We start from the raw sequence: 20,643 nt of genomic DNA on the forward strand, positions 1-20,643 counted from the left end.
ATGGCCCTTCATTATTAGATTAGAACTAAAGAAATAAAAACCTGGGGAGAGTATTGTAACTTTCCTACTCTTCAATTTTCTTTTCAATGTGTTTCAAAATCCTAAATCTAAAAAAAAAAAAAAATTGAGTCACATTAGTGACTCATTAGTTTCAGCTGTGCAACATAATGCACCTTCTCTCTGTTCTACTATGCTCGCCACAGATGTAGCTACCATCTGTCACCATACAACACAACTATAATATCACTGACTATATTCCCAATGCTGTCTTTTATTCCTGTGACTTACTCCGTAACTGGAAGCCTGTACCTCCCAATCCCATTCACCTGTTTTGCCCATCCTCTCACCCACTTCCCTCTGGCAACCATCAGTGTGTTCTCTGTATTCGTAGTCTCATTCCACTTTTAGTTTATTTATTCACTTGTTTTGTGTTTTCAGATTTCACTTACGAGTAAAATCATACAGTATTTACCTTTCTTAGTCTGATTTATCTCACTTAGCATAACAGACTCTAGGTCTATCCATGTCATCACAAATGGCAAGATCTCATCATTTTTTATGGCTGCATAATATCCCATTGTGTCTATATACCGCACCATCTTATCCAGTTGTCTACTGATGCTTCCACATCTGGACTATTGTAAATGATGCTGCAATAAACATAGGGGAGCATGTATCTTTTTGAATTAGTGTTTTCATTTTCTTTGAGTGAATACCCAATAGTGGAACTGCTGGATCATATGGTAATATTTTTTTTTTTGAGGAACAGCCACACTGCTTTCCACAGGGGCTGCACCCATTTGCATTCCCACCAACAGTGTATGAGAGCATTTTTTTTCTCCACATCCTCACCATATTATTTTAGCCATTCTGACAGCTGTAAAGTGATGTATCATTGTGTTCTAATTTGCATTTCCCTGATCACTGGTGATGTTGAGCATCTTCTCATGTGTCTGCATGCCTTCTTTCGAAAAATGTCATTCAGGTCCTCAGCCCATTTTTTAATTGGACTTTTGTGGGTTAAGTTGTAAAAGCTCTTTGTGTATTTTGGATATTGACCCCTTATCAGGTATATAATTTGTGTGTATCCTTTCCCATTCAGGTAGTTGCCTTTTTGTTTTGTTAATGGTTTTCTTCGCTGTGCAGAAGCTTTTTATTTTGGTGTAGTCCCAATAGTTTAATTTTACTTGTGTTTCCCTTGCTTCAGGAGACATACAAGGAAAATATTTCTGTGTCTGATCTCAAAGAAATCACTACTTATGCTTTCTTCTAGGAATTTTATGGTTTCAGTGTCACATTTAAATCTTTAATCCATTTTGAGTTTATTTTTGTGTCTACTGTAAGTAAGTGGTCCACTCTCATCCTTCAGCATGCAGCTGTCTAGTTTTCCCAGCTCCATTTGTTGAAGAGACTTTTTCCCATTATATATTCTTGCCTTCTTTCTCATAGATATATTGACTATATAAGTACAAGTTTATTTCTGAACTCCATTCTGTGTCATTGATGATATGTATCTATTTTTGTGCTTGCACTGTACTGTTTTCATTACTCTAGCTTTGTTGCATATCTTGAAATCTGGGATTGCGGTGCCTCCAGTTTTGTTGATATTTCTCATGTTGCCTTTGGCTACTTGGGGTCTTCTGGGTCCTATACACATTCTGGTATTATTTCTTCTATAATTCTATGTGAAATGTTGTTGGTAGTCTCATAGTAATTGCATCAAAAATGTAGACTGTTTTGGATAATATGGACTTTTTAACAATATTAATTCTTCCCATTCTTTCATCAACGTTTCACAGTTTTCAGACAGTTTCCACTGTCTTGGTTAAGTTTATTCCCAGGTATTTTATTCTTTTTGGTGCAATTCTAAATGGATTTGTTTTCTTAATTTCTCCTATTGACGCTACTTCATTAGTGTATAGAAATAGTCTTGATTTCTGGGGGGTTAATTTTGTATCCTGCAAATTTACCATTTATTTAATTATTTATTTCATCTAATAGTTTTTTGGTGGAGGATTTAAGATTTTCTGTGTACAGTATTGTGCCATCAGCAAGTAGTGACAGCTTAACTTCCTCCTTTCCAATATGGGTTCCTCTTATTTTTTTCCTTTTCTGATTGCCGTGGATAGGACTTCCAGTACAATGTTGAATAAGGGTAGCGAGAGTTCCTAATCTTATAAGAAAGGCTCTCAGTTTTTCACCATTGAGTATGATGTTAGCTGTGAGTTTTTTTACATGTGGCATTTATTATGTTGAGGTATGTTCCCTATAACCCACTTTGTTGAGAACATTTATCATGAACAGATGTTGAATTTTGTCAAATGGTTTTCCATATCTATTAAGATGATCACATGATTTTTATTCTTCATTTTGTTGATATGGTTTATCATATTGATTGATTTGCGAATATTGAATCATCCTTGCATCCTCAGAATAAATCCCACTTGATTCTGGTAAATAATCCTTTTAATCTATTAATGAATAGTTTGCAATTCTGTTAAGAATTTTTGTATTTGTGTTCATCAGGGATACTGGGTTATCATTTTCTTTTTTTGTGTGGTGTCTTTGTCTGGTTTTGGTATCAGGGTAATGCTGGCTTCACAGAATGTCTTTGTAAGCTCCCCTTCCTCTTCTTTCTTTCTTTATTTATTCCATTAACTCTTCTTTATTTATTATTATTTTTTAATGTTTATTTATTATTTTAGAGAGAGAGAGAGAGAGAGACAAAATATGAGCAGGAAAGGGGCAGAGAGGGAGGGAGACACAGAATCTGAAATAAGCTCCAGGTTCTGAGCCGTCAGCACAGAGCCCAACATAGGGCTCAAACTCACAGACTGTGAGATCATGACCTGAGCTGAAGTCGGAAGCTTAACCGACTGAACCACCCAGGTGCCCCAGCTCTTTTTTAAATGTTTGATAAAATCCACCTTGAAATCCATCTGATCCTGGACTTTCACTTTTTAAAAACCTAAATCTTTATTTTAGAATCCAAATCTCCGGAACCATATGGACAGCTCAGACCATCCAATAATTCTAGAAATACTAACCTGGGGCACCTGGGTGGATTAGCCAGTTATGCGTCTGACTCTTGATTTCAGCTCATGATCTCATCGTTTCATAAGTTTGAGCCCTGCTTCAGGATCTATGTACTGACCACGCACAGCCCAATTGGGATTCTCCCTCTGTCCATCTTTCTGCCCCTGCCCCACTCACAGTCTCACTGTCTTTCTCAAAATAAATAAATAAACTTTCAAAAAAATGAAAAAAGAAATACTAAACTAAACTAAACCTTTGTAGCTCCAGCTTCAGGTTTGGGGGTTGAGAAGAGAAACAATTTGTTACTGCTCTCCTCTATGTCTTGCTCCTGAAATAATTATTTAGAAAGTCCAACTCCCTTATCGTACGGAATCTTTTTACCAACTTGACCTTTTGCATGAGAGAAGCCCAAAGGGACAAAACACATTACTACACAGAGTGCATCTTTATTAGCATAAGGCTTTTATTATCTTTTCCTAATTGATAATCCTCTCACTCTTATTGCCTTTTGAAGCTACAGCTCCTGGTATTTATACAAAATTAGGATCCCAGCATCCCACAGCAAACTTTATGGACCCATAAATAAATACAAAACTTTGAAAGAGCATGTAGTCATAAACTCAAGCCAAACAAAACATTTTTAAAAGTAAGCAGAATAATCTAATGAGGTATTTTTTTTAAAAAACAAAAATATAAAATTGTTTTATTGCTTATTATAAAAACAAACATCTCAGTTACAAAATAGGAAATGTTTATTTGAGCAGACACTGCTTAACATATCTGTATCAAATCATCTGGGGCAGAATCTATGAAAAGACTGCTTTTGAAGAAAATGTCCAGGAAACTCTCACTTTTAAAGGTTACCTAAATCTGGGGTGCCTGGGTGGCTCAGTCAGTTAAGTGTCTGACTTCAGCTCAGGTCATGATCTCATGGTTCGTGGGTTCGAGCCCCGTGTCGGGCTCTCTGCTGACAGCTAGCTCAGAGCCTGGATCCTGTTTTGGATTTTGTATCTCCCTCTCTCTCTGACCCTCCCCTGCTCATGCTGTCTGCTTTCTCTCAGAAATAAATAAAACATTAAAAAAAAAATAAAGGTTACCTAAATCTAAGCCAAAATGCATTTAGAAGTGGTTGTAAATGGTACATTTCCTAATCCCATATATAGCGATTAAAAAAATTGTACTCTTACGTATTACCCAAGAGAAATGAAAACACAGGTCACACAAAAACTTGTACATGAATATTCAGAGCAACATTATTCATAATAACCAAAAGATGGAAATAATGAAAATGTCCATCAATTGGTAAATGGATTTTAAAAAACGTGGTAAATCAATACAGTAGAACATTATTTGGCCTTAAGAAAGAATGGGTGTACTGATACATTATACAACATGAATGAACCTTGAAAATATTATGTCAAATAAAAAACGCCAGTTACAAAAATCACATATGATCATGCAAAATGTCCAGAATAGGGACATCTGTAGACACAGAACATAGATTAGTGACTGCTTAGGGCTAGAGCAGAGAGAGGATGGAAATATAGAGAGCCGACAGTAAAAAGTATAGTTTCTTCTTAAAGTGATAAAAATGTTCCACAATTGATTGTAGTGACAGTTACACTTAACTGTGAATATACTAGAAAGTGTTCAATTATACACTTTAAATAGGTATGTGAATTATATCTCAGTAAAGCTGTAAAGAAAAATTAGAATCTAATAAAGAAACAAACAAAGTTAACCCAATTAAAGGCACTGCTTTAATAGCATCTCTCCTCTGTGCAGAGGCCTCTAAGCACTGAGGTACTTAAAAATGTGTTTAAAACTTACATTAGCGTTCTACCCTGAGGATGAAAGGAAATATTCTTCAGTGTGTGTGAGCCTCTGAACACACTCTTACAAGAATTAGACTTTTAAAAATGACAGCGGTCGGAGTGAGGGAGCTCCTCCCAGACAGCCCCTCGCAGAGATAACAACTATAAACCTGGACAAAACACATACAGAAAGTACCTGAAGGCTCAGGAAAGGAAACAAAGGCAGGACAGCTCGGGAGGGGAGTTGAGACTTGGCAGAAAAGAGGGGCAGAGATGAGTTTCTGAGATTCCTCCTGCCTCTGGCCTGAGAGCCGGCCACAGTGGGCACCATGTGGGGGCAGGGCGACCAAAACCCCAGTAGAAGACCTGAAGTCTAACTGGGCTGAGCCACTCCCTGTGCCCTCTCCTTACTTGTCACCTTCTGACCTCTGCAGTGTCTCTCCTCTCTTGGCTAGGAAACAGCATTTCCGGGTTCTTTTCCTTCTTCTCTGACCATTCTCCTGTATCTTGTTTCCTTCTTTTTCTTTACCTTCCCCTTAAATACTCCAGGGCTTTTGCCCTCAGCTTTTGATCAGTACACTTTCTGTTTGTAGTTCATCTATTTCTCTTGCTTCAACTGCCAGTGAGACTCACACCTTCATGACTGGTGAGGACTCCCTTCATGGCTTCCCTTCTGGATGCTTCTAGCTTCAAATCAGTAACAGTGGGGTGGGAGTTAGGTTCTTTGTGTTTATTCATTTATTTTGGGGGGAAAGGGCAGAGAGAGGGAGAGAGACAATTCCAAGCAGGCTCCATGCCCAGCACAGAGCTCAACTTGGGGCTCGATCTCATGACCACGGGATCATGAGCTGAGCTGAAATTAAGAATCGGTGCTCAACCGAGACACTCAAGCACCTCAAGTTCTAAAGTGAGCACGAAAGCCAAAAATCATGTGTCGTCACAATTTCCCTTGAAGTTTCCATAGGAAAGCAACATGTTCTGCTAGGCCTACATTCATTTCTTGGTCTTGCCTAAACTGTTGAATTTGCTCAAGATAAATGCACTGAAACTAGAATGCCAATGTAGTTTGTTGTCCCATGAAGAGCTCTAAGTTAACATGCCCAAACTAAACCTCCAACCTGCCCTCCGTCTACCTACATCCCACTCCTCCACTTTTACTTCCTCCTTGAACAAATGCTACCCAAGTCACTCTGGTTGTCAAAAATCCAGAGATCAACATTGACGCCTCTTTGTCCTTTACTCCAAAATCCAATCAGCCCTGACTTCTGATTTTAATGCACCGAATGCCTTCATTCAAGCCCTTATCATGTTTTTACTTAGATCACAGCCATAGCCTCAAAAAGGCCTCCTGTCTTTCTGCCCCCAATCCTCTGTGGTAAATCTAGACCTACTGTCTTTTGTAGATGCAAATATGGTCAGATTCCTCCCTGCTTGGAAAGATCTTCCAATGGTAAACTACCGCTCATAGCAGTGGTTCTCAAGCATTTTTGTAGCAGATAAATACTATTTTCAAATTAATACCATATAAGATCCTAATATCTACAAATAGATAGAAGCTGTATTTTATTAGGATTAATTTACTGTATAGGTTATAAACGTGTTACTTATTAAAATCAATCATTGAGAAAATAACAGGTAGTTTTGGGGAAATACAAAAATTCAAAGTTGTTGGTGAGCAATTTGATCAAAATCATCTTGCTATTTATTTCTCTGTTTCATTTGACTGCACATGATCAAAAATATCCTGATTCATAGCGATAGGTAGCTACGAAAAGTAATGTTTTGGGGTTTCTCCCCTCAAACAGCTCACCTTTAGGTTTAGCATATTATTCACTTAAAAAGATAGCAAGATCCAAATACAAATGAATTCATCTGTCAGCACAAATTACTTGGTGTTTGGTCTCCCCTCAGTTAAAAATTGGCGTGTAATATTTAGTTTGAGTATGTGTTTAAGATTTCTCTTATAAGTTGAAAGCCAGAACAAACATTTGCAGGCAGGCTGGGTGGTTCAGTCGGTTGAGGCTCCAACTCTTGATTTTGTCTCAGGTCATGATCCCAGGCTAGTGGGTTTGAGCCCCACATCTAGCTCTGCACTGAGTGTGGAGCCTCCTTAAGATTCTCTTTCATTCTCTCTCTCTCTCTCTCTCTCTCTCTCTCTCTCTGTCTTCTTTCTCTCCTGGGGCATCTGGGTGGCTCAGTGGATTCAGCTCAGGTCATGATCTCATGGTTTGTGAGTTTGAGCCCCAAATTGGGCTCTGTGCTGTCAGTGCAGCATCTGCTTCAGATCCTCTGTCTTCTTCTCTCTGGCCCTCACCCCCCACCCTCTCTCTCAAAAATAAATAAACGTTTTTAAAAAAGATTCTCTGTCTCTCTCTCTCTCTCCCTCTGCCCCTCTCTCCTGCCTATCTCTCTCAAAAATTAAAAGAAAAAAAGAGGGGCACCTGGGTGGCACAGTTGGTTAAGCATCTGACTCTTGAGCTTGGCTCAGGTCATGATCTCAAGGTTTTTGAGTTCTGGCCCATACTGGGCTCTGCACTGACCACCTGGAGCCTGCTTGGGATTCTGTCTCTCCTTCTCTCTCCCCCCCCCCCCCCCCCCGCCACCGCTTGTGTGCATTCTTTCTCTCTCACAAAAATAAATAATAAACTTAAAACATTTTTCTAAAAAAGAAAGAAAGAAAAAAGAAAACATTTGTGTAATCCTTGAAACTCTCCCTCAGAACCTTGGCTTCATGGAATAGAGTTTGAAAAGCAATTACCTAGGTACTTAAGCCCAGTTCCCTTAGGACAACATGCAAAGGCCTGTGTCATTTGGATTTTAACTATCAATCTAGTTGCATTTTCTCCCACTGCGAAAATTCTACCCAATCTCCTAAGTCTACCTCCATCTATCATGGGGTTTTACTTTTGCACTTGCTCTTTTCTCTGCCAAACCTATGTATTTGTACAATGGCCTTCTTACCCGAATTTCTATGAACTGTCCAACGATTAAAATGTTAATTAAAATGCCTCACGAAGCCTTCTTCGACTTACCCAAAATACCTAGTGTTGCCTATCCTCCATCTCCACCATGTGTTGCCTTGTGTTATAATCATCTCTTCCTCTCACCCATAAGTTCCTAAGAAAGAAGGACTAAGTTAACGACCCCTAAGTTCTCAGGGACTTTCCCAGTGCCTGGTACCTGGTAATCACAGCTTCCGTGCTTTTAATTAATTACTTCATTAATTTATACTAATAATAATAACTAGCAGAGTGAAACAGTGGAGGAAACTTCAGATTTGCATTAGTCAACAGATAACCCTTTCACCAAGTTGACTCTTCAGGTGAAATAAGTACTAAGTAGAAATTACTGTTGCGGTCATTTTCATTTTGACTTCGTTTTTCTTTGATAGTGGCATCACTCACCAACAAAGGAAAGCAGGATCACAAGCAGGACAATGAGGGCACAGATACACGGAATCAAGACCAGTAACAGGAAGCGGAGAATATTCGCAGTTGCCAGCTTCTGAGGGCAGCCATCACCCATGCCATTGTCAACAGCTCCCAAGACCTAAAGTAAAAGAAGAATATGAAACGTGGTTTTAATATTACAAAGCAATGCAGTACACAGTATGAAATTATAGCATACAGCTGTCCATTCAGGGAAGCAGCATTCCTGAGAGATTCTAGTGCATGCAATTTAGGGCATGAAAATGAACTTAGTCACTAAGTCACACTATTAAATGAACAAGTAACTGTACAACCACATTCAGGGCAGAGAAAATCATCTCTTTCTGAAATGTTTTTCAGGAATACATGAATTTTTAACGACCTTCCATCTTGAATTTTTTTAACATATTTGCCAATTTGGTGTTATTTCAAAGGGCTATGAATTGCCATGGTAAGGACTCATTTTGGCCCAGAGCTATGAATAAAGACTACCTAGTACAGTGATAAAATATAGGACATTATCTAGACTTCATTGCTCTTTGTCCCATCAGTCCTAAGCCCAATCTGTATGAATCTGGATAAAATTAATTTTTGGCCATTTATAATTCAGCAAGGTTAAATATTACTGACCATGTATTTAGTGACAAGCTGAACAATGAGAAAGAGAGCCTGTCCTGTTGACTAGTAAAACACTGACAACCCCTCAGGATACCTTCCATGGGCCAGGCTGTCCCTGCAGCCTATCTATTTGTGAAAGCATTATGAGATGCAATCCTGAGGGTTCCGATAAAGTTCTTATCTTCAAATACTTTAAATTTTGCTAATTTAAATTAAAATTAACTACCTTAATTTTTAGTTCAGTCTCTTGCCACAAATGATGTCTAGCAATTCATTTCTTGCAAATGGCTAGTTTAGGGCACTGACTTGTTCAACAGGAGTCTGAGATGAAATTAAAAGTGATTTGAGTCCCTCACTATGAGCAACTCTTCCAATCCCATGTGAAGGTGTTTCTCACAGTTCCCTCTTAGATTTTCGATTCTCCTAGCCTTTTCTCCTGTGACAGTTTCAGAGCTTGAACAATAACCTCTGCCTAAGTGACTTCCTGAATCTTTCTGGAGTTCCAAACTTCCTTCCATGTTATATCATATATTTCCAATGCCTGGTGCTTGGCGACATCTCTTCTCAACAAGTCCAAAACCAAATTAATCTCTTTCTCTCCTTCAAACTAGTTCTCTTGATTTCCATATTTGTGCCAATAGACATACCACTACTCCAATAACCACAAGACTCCTCACTTCTCCATCATGATCCCATGCCATGCATTACCAGGTTTTCTTGGTTCTTCCCCTATAACCAATGTCTGATTTTGAAAAACGAATGACCTTTGAAATAGAGCCTTATCATAATCAAGAGGTTGTTCTAATAGAATTGTCCTGCACCTGGTCATTTATAGCATATAACAAGTACTTGATAATTTCTCACGGATAAAAAGGCAACATTGATAGGTTCTTCTGGATTGCAAGGCATATGTGATATTTCATGTCTGCTTTATCCCCCCTAAATCAGAATCGGCTCTTATTCACTAACACATATTGCAAGTGGTGTTCGCGACATATACTCTCTATATATGTATTATGATACCTTCTGTAATTTTAAGCATATCCCCCTAAGACATGTCATTTGATTTTTTTTTTTTTATTATTTCGGAGAGAGAGAGAGAGACAGTGTGAGCAGGGGAGGATTGGAGAGAGAGGGAGACACAGAATCTGAAGCAGGCCAGGCTCTGAGCTAGCTGTCAGCACAGAGTAAGATGCAGGGCTCGAATCCATGAACCGTGAGATCATGACCTGAGCCCAAGTCGGAGGCTTAACCGACTGAGCCACCCAGGCACTACTAGACATGCTTTTTGAAAGAACATATGATGTTAGCTTGAGAATGGCTTCATCTGCTAGGTTAATGTCTTCACTGACCCATTCCCTCTGCACCTGGTTTAATCCACCAGCCAAAATGAGATCAGAGTTAATTTACAATTTGATCTGCAAGAAGACATGGCACTGTGTTAAAGGAGACCATAAAAAGGATGTGGCCACCCATCGACCTGTGAGCCGGACCCAGGCAAGCAGAGCCTCCTCACCCCCTCCCCTGTCCTTGCAATGTACCACCGTTCCCACAGCCAGAGCCATTTTCAAGAATGCAGCCTTGAGAGAGCAATGTGTTGTTGAGACCATCTGGACAATGCTCTATATGAACTTTTATGATTCTGGCAGCCAGGTGTGGAAATTCACTCATCTGCCTAAGCCTCCTAGTAAGTTACCTTGCTCCTTAAACCTACCATCTACCAATCTGAAGTGGTCTCTTTCTTCAGTATCTCCTTGTGATCTGTGTATAAAAGCCAGTTTCAAATTTTACCCAGGAAGTTCCAAAGTTTGCAAACCAACACACTGACACAATTTAATATAAGATCTGCAATAGCACAATAATTACCACACTAGCATTGGCGGGTGGTGTCCTTTCAGGCTTGGAAATAAGCCAATGTGGGACTACAGCCCAACAGAGACAATAGGAGAATCTGACTTATTTCATTTACTAAACAATTAGCTATTGAAAACCTACAATTACAAGAAGCATGGTGACAGATGTAACAGTGATTTCAGACTAACTGTCCCTCAAAAGCTCACAGTCTTGTAGGAGAGATATGTCCATAAGTGATATATCTATATGTCAAAGTAGCAAATGTTAAGCACCATGACACTTACAGCTGAAGTGCCATAGGAATTCAAAAGGTAAAAATACAATTTCTTGCTGGAGGATCAGGTAAAGCATAGAGAACCAGCACTTAAGGCAGACATAATTCTGAGAAAAGTGCCCCTGAAAAGCCCTGCTATAGTTTTAAAAAGTGGTAAGATACAACCAGAGGCGTAAGGAGGTATGAACTTTCTTTGGCTTCTACAAGTGTAGAAAAGGCTTCTTGGTTGAAATGATCACAGGAAATTTCAGGGATCATCTTCTTAGGTGGCAAATTCACGATGGCCTCAGCACTGTCTGGAATCCTGTAGCCAAGCACATCCCATTTAACCAACTGAGCCACCCAGGCACAAGCACATCCCATTTAGTATTCACCCATGAAGAGTCAGCAGAGAAAGTGCTAGAGGCCCATTCCGATAGCTCCTATATCTATCATCAAGTATTTGACCTCCAGAAACCATCTTCATGATTTGTGCAAATATGTTCTCCGGTGCTTAGGAAATTATTTGCTCTTATCAAGGGGAGAAGAGAAAGAAATACTTAGAAGAATGCTAGCACTATTGTCAATTTCATAACTGTTCTCTTGTACCCGTGACCACTTAGGACTATAGCTATAAGTGCTGCAATATTCAGAGGAGTTTCCTCTGGGCATAACGTAACGACTAGACTCTACTGTTGAGCGAATAACACCAAATAACATAACCTGCTGAAGAAATTCTTAAGCTTCATTTCAGTGGACTCTACAACCCTCTCTCCAGAGGGCACCCTCTTCCAGAACTTACCCTCCACAGGCTTGAAACTGTAAGCCAAGCACAAGCACAGCATTTCATGGGACAGGCAGGCAAGACTGCATCTGATTGACCTGCACATATTTCAGGTATGTCCTTCTTGTGTTTTGCTAATCCTGCTGGTAAAAACTCATTTCTTATATCTTAAGAGGCACATTTACTTTAAAAGCTGCCATATTGGTTTATTTCACATGTACGAATACAATCTATCTAATTAGCTAGGATATTTTCTTGAGTCCATTTGGTTCCATTTGGGAGACCTTCTCCTCCCTCTCCTTCCACATTTTTAATTCTATCCTGTTCACCGCTGAATTTGCTGACTCAACTATTTTCACGACAGCCATCCTCTGGCTCTTTGGAGACCTGCTGTCCATGGATGCCTGCCTCTGTCTTCTCCCAGCCTATCAGCTCTCTCCTTTTTCATTTCCACATGTGTCTTCTTTAAAATCTTTGTACCATTAATGCAACAATACTCTTGCTAAAGCCCTGAACCTGCTTATCCCTCTGAATTTTCTTCTCACCTATCATGTAAAAGTCAATACCAGATGAATCCAACAATCTTCTCTCTCTGTATCTACACCTGGAAGTTGAATGTAGCTGTAAAAAGTCCCTCAACAAGACTACTCAATTGCTGACTTAAAGCCTTCTCCATTCCCCTCAAACAAACTTCTCCCAGTCTCCCCTCACCCTCAAAAAGGACCCACATCAATTCCCATCTTACACAGAGAACAAAAACTACCAAATGGGAATTGCCTCACTTACCTAAATCTAAACCTACACACCTGATCACTGATAGACCCTTCCCTCCTGTTCAAACAGAGAAGCTATTTAAGGCTCCTCGTCTTTAAGACTAATCCTGGGGTGCCTGGATGGCTCAATTGGTTAACCATCTGACTCTTGATTTTGGTCCAGGTCATGATCTCACAATTCATGAGTTCAAGCCCCCTGTCGGGCTCTCACTGTGTCAGCACAGAGACTGCTTGGAAGTCTCTCTCCCTCTCTCTGTCCCTACCCCACGTGCTCTCTTTCTCTCTCTCTCTCTCTCTCTCTCAAAATAAATAAACTTTAAATAAATTTTAAAGGCTAATCCTCTCACTTTTGTGACACACTCCATCTCCTTCTCCCTTCTCAGGAATCTTATATCTTAATTCTCCATTAAATCATATATCCAAATTCTCTCTCTCTCTCTCTCTCCCTCCTTCCCGACTCCTCTCTCACTGCCATTAGCTTTTTATCATGTTTAGGTTTCTCCAGTTATTTTTTTAATCATCCTCAAGCCTATACTGAAACACCCACTGTCCTATTTCTCTCCTTCTTTTGATTCCAAAACACCCTGAGAGTGGTTAACATTTATTGTCCAAATTTCTTCACTTACTATTTACTCTTGCGACCACTACAATGTGGGACCCACTTCTGTCACCACACCAAAAGACTTTTTGCTATGGTCACCAACGATGTCCATATTGACATTTTCCAATCATCATTGTAATGACATCTCGGTATCATCTGAGCAATCAAATTCTCAATTAGCCACTCCCATCTGCTTCAAGCACTTTCTTCCTTTGACTTCTCTTTCTTCTCCCTCTCTGGTCATTCCTTCTCTTTCTGTAAGCTCTTTTCTTACATTCACAGTCTCCAAACAACACCACCCACACAAATAGCATCAATTGCCAACCTTACACATATGACTTACATCTTTAAATAGTGGGCATAGATCTTTCCCCTGAGCTCCGGACCTTTGTATCCAACTGGCCATTTGACATCTCCTTAGAGCATGTTACAAAAATAACCCTAACATGTCTGAAACCAAATAAATAATCTTTATCCCCATATCTGGTAATTTTACAGAGCTCCTTATCTCAGGAGAAAGTAATTGAGCACCTGTTATGTGTCAGGTGATATTTGGGCACTTGGGATACATCATTATGCAGGCAAAAATCTTCAGCCTCATAGATCGTATATTCTATTAAAACTACCATCATGTCTCACCTGGAATGGTTTACCTGTATCCTTTATCACTCTCTCTAATTTGTTCTTCACATTCTAGCCAGAGTGCGAAAGAGGATGTCTATCATTGGATATGAGAAAAGGCAACATGAAAAATGATTCCCAAACTTCACTAATTCAGAAAATTCAGAGCCTAGAACCAGATATGGTCATGAGAAGCAAGTACCCAGTGTATTAGTGGAGATTTGGAGAGGCCTTTGGACCTTCACAAGGGTGTATGGGATATCAAGTCCAATTTACTAAGATTTCAAAGGTCAGGGGCACCTGGGTGGCCTAGTCGGTTAAGAATCTGACTCTTGATTTGGGCTCAGGTCATGATCTCATGGTTCTTGAGTTTGAGCCTGCATCAGGCTCTGCACTGACATCATGGAACCTGCTTGGGATTCTCTCTATCCCTCTCCCTCTGCCCCTCCCCTGTTCACACACGCTCTCTTGCTCGCATTCTCTCTCTTTCTCTCTCTCTCTCAAAATAAATAAATAAAGTTAAAAAAAAAAAAAAGATTTCAAAGGTCAAAGAGACCATAGTTGATATTTCAGGTACATTAGCCTTAATCTTGTTCTGCATTCCTGCAGCATTTGACTTTATGAACACAGAGTGCAGTCTTGGGAATACTTCCAGAGCTGCAAATGGCAGAAACCACTTTAGAACAAGGAGATACCTGCTTCTGTAATTGCAGATAACTCAGTTTATAATCGTATTAACTCAGTTGTGACTCTCTTTATATGCAAATATTCCCTTTTCTCATGAGTGTACCATCATCCACAGCAGCATCTGAACACAATCAGGAGTGGACCGATACCAGCTGAATAAATAAACGAATTAAATCACCTAAACAAAAATTGCTCTGTGCAACATTATGCAAATTACTACTTTTTAAAATGATATACGCCTTACAAAGTCTAATCCAAAATCATGGAGTAGAAAATGTGTCTGGTAAAAAGCAAAAATATTTCCCATTTAGGGAAAATATACTAGAAATAATAAAATTAGCTTTTACTAGGAGTATTAGTACAATTCCATACTCACATTTCCTATGATGAGCTTTGAAGTCAGTTAGAAACTTTTGTGATTTAAGGAGTACATTTTAGGGGTTTTTTTTATAGACAAAATTTTATTTATTTATTTATTTATTAAATAGTTTATTGTCAAGTTGGTTTCCATATAACACCCAGTGCTCTTCCCAACAAGTGCCCTCCTCCATGACAAAATTTTAAAAACACCGTCTTTGTTAAGAACATGAAAAGAAGTGGCTTTATAACACTATTAACCCCCTTAATCAGAGATTCCCACGCATTCTTGGTTCAGAGCACCACCAGCGTCCAGGTAATTCTTTTTGGTGGCCTAAACCAAAAGAAATGCCTAACAATTCCATGTTGTAAGCCTTTTGGTTCAACTATTTTATGAGTTTTTGTATCCTAAAAACTTAGTAGCCGTTTGAAAAAATACAACACATAAATTGAAATAAGCAAAATGTTTATGTTATCATTAAGTAATGACAAATACTTACTCATGCACAACTCCTCAAACCTTGGGATCCGATTATAAAGCACCACCATTCATTGTGTGTTCACACGAATTTTTCCATGGTACAACTTTTTACACAGTAACCATCAAGAACCCCTCCTTATGAAGACAGGACAATATCAAAAGGAATATAGCACAATGTTGAAACTGTGAACTACCTCGAGCTAGCACTTCATTTGATAACCAACAAATGCTGAGTGTCACTGGATTCCCCTCAAAAACTGAAACTCACTAGCAGAACCTCTGGGAGTCACTGCAGTGTTTGGGGGACCTCAGCCCACGGTTTGGAATCATGGTTCCACACTATTTCCCCCACATCTACCTGCCTAAACCTGAATCCTCAGAGAAGTAATTCATATTTAACTTCATTCAGAAAGCCTCCCTTAATAACCTAGCTACAAATAACCTCCCTCAACCTCATCTGAATTTCTGGTAGGTGGCAGAGACTAATTGACTGCTAGCATCTATTCTTTCCCTTGATCTTAGAAACAGACTCCTAAATTTTGGTTGGGTTAATATTTAATGGCCACTCAGAATAGAGACAACATTTCCTAGCCTCTCTTGCAGCTATGCAAGGCCATGTGGCTGAGTTCTTGCCCGTGAAATGAAACTAGAAGTGGTAAATGTGACTTATAGGAAATGTCCTCAAAGGGAGTGGTATTGTCTTTCCTCTTTCCTGCTGGTGGGAATATGAATGTAATAGTTGGAGCCTAAGCAACCATTTTAGATTCTGAGGTAAAAACTATAGGCAGACGGTGGCTGAGTACCAAGAAAGAGGGAAACTGAATCCCTGCTAGATTTGCAAAGCTCGTCTATCCGCCCTGAACTGCTTATTTTCCAGACTACAATTACATGAGAAAAGAATAAATTCTTGATAAATCACTGTTAGTCTGAATATTGTATCACTTGCAGTTGAAACAATTTTAACTGACACGTGTATTTATCACTTTCTACTTTGGATCATGGTCATGTATGTACAAACTAAAACTATCAATCTACAATCTCAGTACTAGGTACGTGTACTAGTACTAGCACATAGTAGGACCAATGAAATATATGTTTTCTCCCTTGAATAAATGACTCACAATTAAAGCTCAAAAAATTTCCCAAGAAATATTTGGGGTTTTCAATTTACTTACTGTGTATGGGAGGGAGATAAAAACCATAAAAGGCTTTTTGTGATAAATAATATAACTGTCAAGTTTGTTTGCCTTTGACCAGAATAACAGAAATTCAGTGTTGCCACAGCAGATTATCTCTTGCTATTCAGGAGCTCCGTACCTTTTATATGTCTTCAACAAGGATAAATTCAGAAGAAAAAAATTACAACATGGTAAATTATAGCTTATCAATTTTCAATTAAAAATGTCCGGGACAGGGGTGCCTGGGTGACTTAGTCGGTTAAGCGTCCGACTTTTGCTTAGGTCATGATCTCGCAGTTCATGGGTTCGAGCCCCGCGTCGGGCTCTGTGCTGACTGCCAGCTCAGAGCCTGGAGCCTGTTTCAGTCTGTGACTCCCTCTCTCTCTGACCCTCCCCTGCTCATGCTGTCTTTCTCTCTCTCCTAGAAATAAATAAAAAACATTAAAAAAAATAAATAAATAAAAATATCTGGGACATCTGGGTGGCTCAGTCAGTTGAGTATCCGACTTTGGCTCAGGTCATGATCTCAAGGTTCATGAGTTTGAGCCCCACATCAGGCTCGCTGCTATCAGCCTGTCAGGGCATAGCCCACTTCAAATCCTCTGTCCCCCTCTCCCCGCCCTTCCCCACTCATACTCCCCAAAATAAATAAATATATATATATATTTTTAATTTCTAAATACAGTGTAGTAGCCAAAATGTTTCCATCAGGAGCTAATAGGGAGCAAGCAATAAAAAGTAAGGTTGGTTTAAATGCAGGCAATTATTGGACTAGGTCATCTCACAATCCCATTAGAAACCCACATTCTCTTGGGGCGCCTGGGTGGCTCAGTCGGTTAAGCGCCCGACTTCGGCTCAGGTCATGATCTCACAGTTCGTGGGTTTGAGCCCCGCGTGGGGCTCTGTGCTGACAGCTCAGAGCCTGGAGCCTGTTTCGGATTCTGTGTCTCCCTCTCTCTCTGACCCTCCCCTGCTCATGCTGTCTCTCTTTCTCTCAGAAATAAATAAAACATTAAAAAAAAGAAAAGAAACCCACATTCTCTACCGACTTGAGCAATCTCCTACCTGAGTTCCCCATATCCTCACTTGTCCCCTTCCAATCTCCACATTGTAGCCCTGCTTAAAACTCTCCAGAAACTTTAGAGACAAAGATGAACTTTTTCCTCTTTTTTAAAAAATGTTTATTTATTTATTTTTGAGATCACAATACAAAAAAAAAAGAAAAAAAACCAATTGGGCATTTCCTGTGGGCCAGGCACTCCTCTCAGTGTTTTGCGTATAAAAATGCTCTTAATCCTCAAAAAACTCTACTGGTGGTTGCTGTTACCATACCTATTTATAGATGAGTTTGAGGCTCTTTGTGAATAACTTTATAAAACTAATTCAAAGTAACTGACAAACAAGGCAGAATCCAAAGCAAGATACAGTCACTCAATTCCTTTCTCTAAAGCTCAGTAGAAAGGCCAGAAATCTCATGATTTTTTAATTTGGTCTAATTCTGTGGCTCTCAGAACTTTTTAGAACACACTATCCACTCTCCAGCTCTGTCCTTGTGAAGATAGACTAAGCTTTTATCCTGAGTCATGCAGAGCTGAATCCAGATGCCCAAGCCCTATGAAGGACCAGATCTCATGGCCCTTATCATCAGAGATTCAAAACCATCCATTCCTGAGTACAGGCGGTCCTTTGGAGGTAGGAAATAGACCTTTTTCTACCTCCATGCTTCTGCCCTTCATCCCAGATCAGATGGCTTAATGGAGGTTACCACCTCACCACAGCCAGGCATTAAGAGATACATTTTAGAAATGGCCTGTCTGTGGTATTTTTCAATTTCTTTCTAGAGCTCATACTTCTAAATCACCTTTAAAACATTGATCTAATTATCTAGTTAAGCATTAATCACTTCGAATTTTTAAGTGCAGAAGTTTTCTATTCTCTATCTTTTAGAAAGATGGAAAAATCACATGAAGATAAGTAAACTATCAAGAATTAAATTTACAAAATATTGCCTTGCCAGAAAATGACTTGAAATTCTGGAAAATATAGAATCTTCTACAGTTTCTATAGAATATTTTTCCCTGAGAATGCAAGTCTTGGCCCTATGGCAACTCATGGCCCTAATGATCAGTTTTCAAATATAGGGATATTATTCTGCTAGCACAGTATAAGTAGCATCATTTCAACAGCAGAAAATCATAATAGAAAGGAGGTTCAAGTTCATATGTAATACATGAAAAACCCAATTAACATGAACAACAACAACAAAAACCCTATTCCCTGACCATTCCAAGGTTTTGCCAAACATATGCTACCATTGGCCTACAATAGCTCTAAAAGTGGTATTATTCACACAAAGACACTGTCTATAAAGAGACTAGTATCAGCTTGATATTTCTTAAAGTATAACATCAGATGTAGAGATATGTTGATTCTTTTTATTTCAAATAAGATTTGCTTAAATGACAACCAAAGATCAGAAAACCTTGAGGTAGTATATAAACGGTTCCAGATTAACAGGGTATTTTGAAATGTGGATAGGCTAATTCTATCTTTATAACATGATACTATACTATGGCTTTTCTTAAATATCAAAATAATTATATATTTTAAATGTTTGTTTTTTATATTTGAGAGAGAGAGGGACAGAGCATGAGCAGGGGAGGAGCAGAGAGAGAGACACAGAATGTGAAGCAAGCTCCAGGCTCTAAGCTGTCAGCACAGAGTCGAACATGGGGCTCAAATCCACAAACCGTGAGATCACTACTTGAGCCGCAGTCAAATGCATAAACAACTGGCCCACTCAGGTGCCCCAAAATGATTATACTCTTCAATACAATTGTGAAATTATGTAGACTTAGATAAGATGGGATGGTCAGTCAATAGTCTGTTAATTTTAGCCCTGTACAAATATGACTACCTACTACCCAAAAGTTATCCTAACTCATAGATCTAGTAAAATTCTATTTAGTGCTTTGCAGTTTATGATATGAGCAAACCAAATATCAAGACATTCTTTTTTTTTAATGTTTTATTTATTTCTGAGAGAGAGAGACAGCATGAGAGAGAGACAGCATGAGGGTCAGAGAGAGAGGGAGACACAGAATCTGAAACAGGCTCTGAGCTAGCTGTCAGCACAGAGCCCAACATGGGGCCCGAACCCACAATACGTGAGATCATGACCTGAGCCGAAGTCAGACGCTTAACTGACTGAGCCACTCAGGCGCCCCCAAAACATTCTTAAACCAAAATGACAGCGCACGTTTTAGCGGATGGGATTTTGTGCAAAACCATGGCAGAATTCAATAACCATCTGTCCTACCAAAAATATTTGCTTACAACATTAAAAACAACTCGAAAGAAATATTTCACCCCAAACCCAAACTATGTGTTGGCTCGAGATGAACTTAGCACTTTAGTTTGCTAGGCAGAAGGCTGATAAACTGCCAGAGTCTTCTGTACTCTGCTGCTTCCGTAGTGCAGGGAACAGCGTGCAACAATGACAAGGTCACTCTGCCTGGTGTGGCCTCAACAGGACACAGGAGCTCCCATAAACTCTGTGGGGATGTTACACTATCACATGTTAGTGTAATTACAGTCCTGAAAAACTGCAGACGCCAAGACTCCACTTGCTGCTAGATACTCAGCGTGGGATGTTGTCCTGTACAATCATCAGTCCAAAATGTGATTTGAATGGTGTTTTCAGCATTCAAGAAAGGGCCTCTCTGATCCACTTCCACTGTCTGTCTGTCCACTGACAGAACAGAAGCCAACTGTTGCCCCATATTTGAGAAGAAAATCTGCCAGTGCTAGATGCTTTCCTCTCTGTTCTCAATAAGCTGTGGAAGTGTTCCCTATATGAATTAAGAGTAGATTTATTGAATAAGAGATCAGTGATTTAGGTACACTCAAACCAGACATCTGTTAATTCTCCAAATAGTAGCTCCCACTCTACCACTAAGCAACATGCCTCCAAAATCATCCATCAGTGAATTATGCCAAACCCAAATGTCTTTTGTTGTGATGTTTGTTTTTAATATTCCAAGAGGCATGAAGAACAAGCATCTGGTTTTCAGTAAGTCTTTTCATCCCATTTTCTGGTATTTAATTGAAGCATACAAAGTTCAAAGAACTCATGGGCTCTCTCAAAATGAAATTACT

General features: G+C 39.3%; 1 protein-coding gene across 5 annotated transcripts in view; it reads right to left on the reverse strand.

Annotated features, from left to right (window-relative positions):
• CORIN (corin, serine peptidase) overlaps positions 1–20,643 on the reverse strand; it is a 247,819-nt gene that overhangs the window by 207,269 nt on the left and 19,907 nt on the right. For all 5 annotated transcript variants that reach the window (XM_039241111.1, XM_039241112.1, XM_039241113.1 and 2 more), the window contains exon 2: positions 8,255–8,399. In XM_039241111.1, the coding sequence (XP_039097042.1) occupies positions 8,255–8,399 (145 nt within the window). The remainder of the gene's footprint in view (positions 1–8,254; positions 8,400–20,643) is intronic.

The sequence above is a fragment of the Hyaena hyaena genome, unplaced genomic scaffold (assembly GCF_003009895.1).
Source record: "Hyaena hyaena isolate Hyena2069 unplaced genomic scaffold, ASM300989v1 scaffold_187, whole genome shotgun sequence".
Classification (NCBI taxonomy): Eukaryota; Metazoa; Chordata; class Mammalia; order Carnivora; family Hyaenidae; genus Hyaena; species Hyaena hyaena.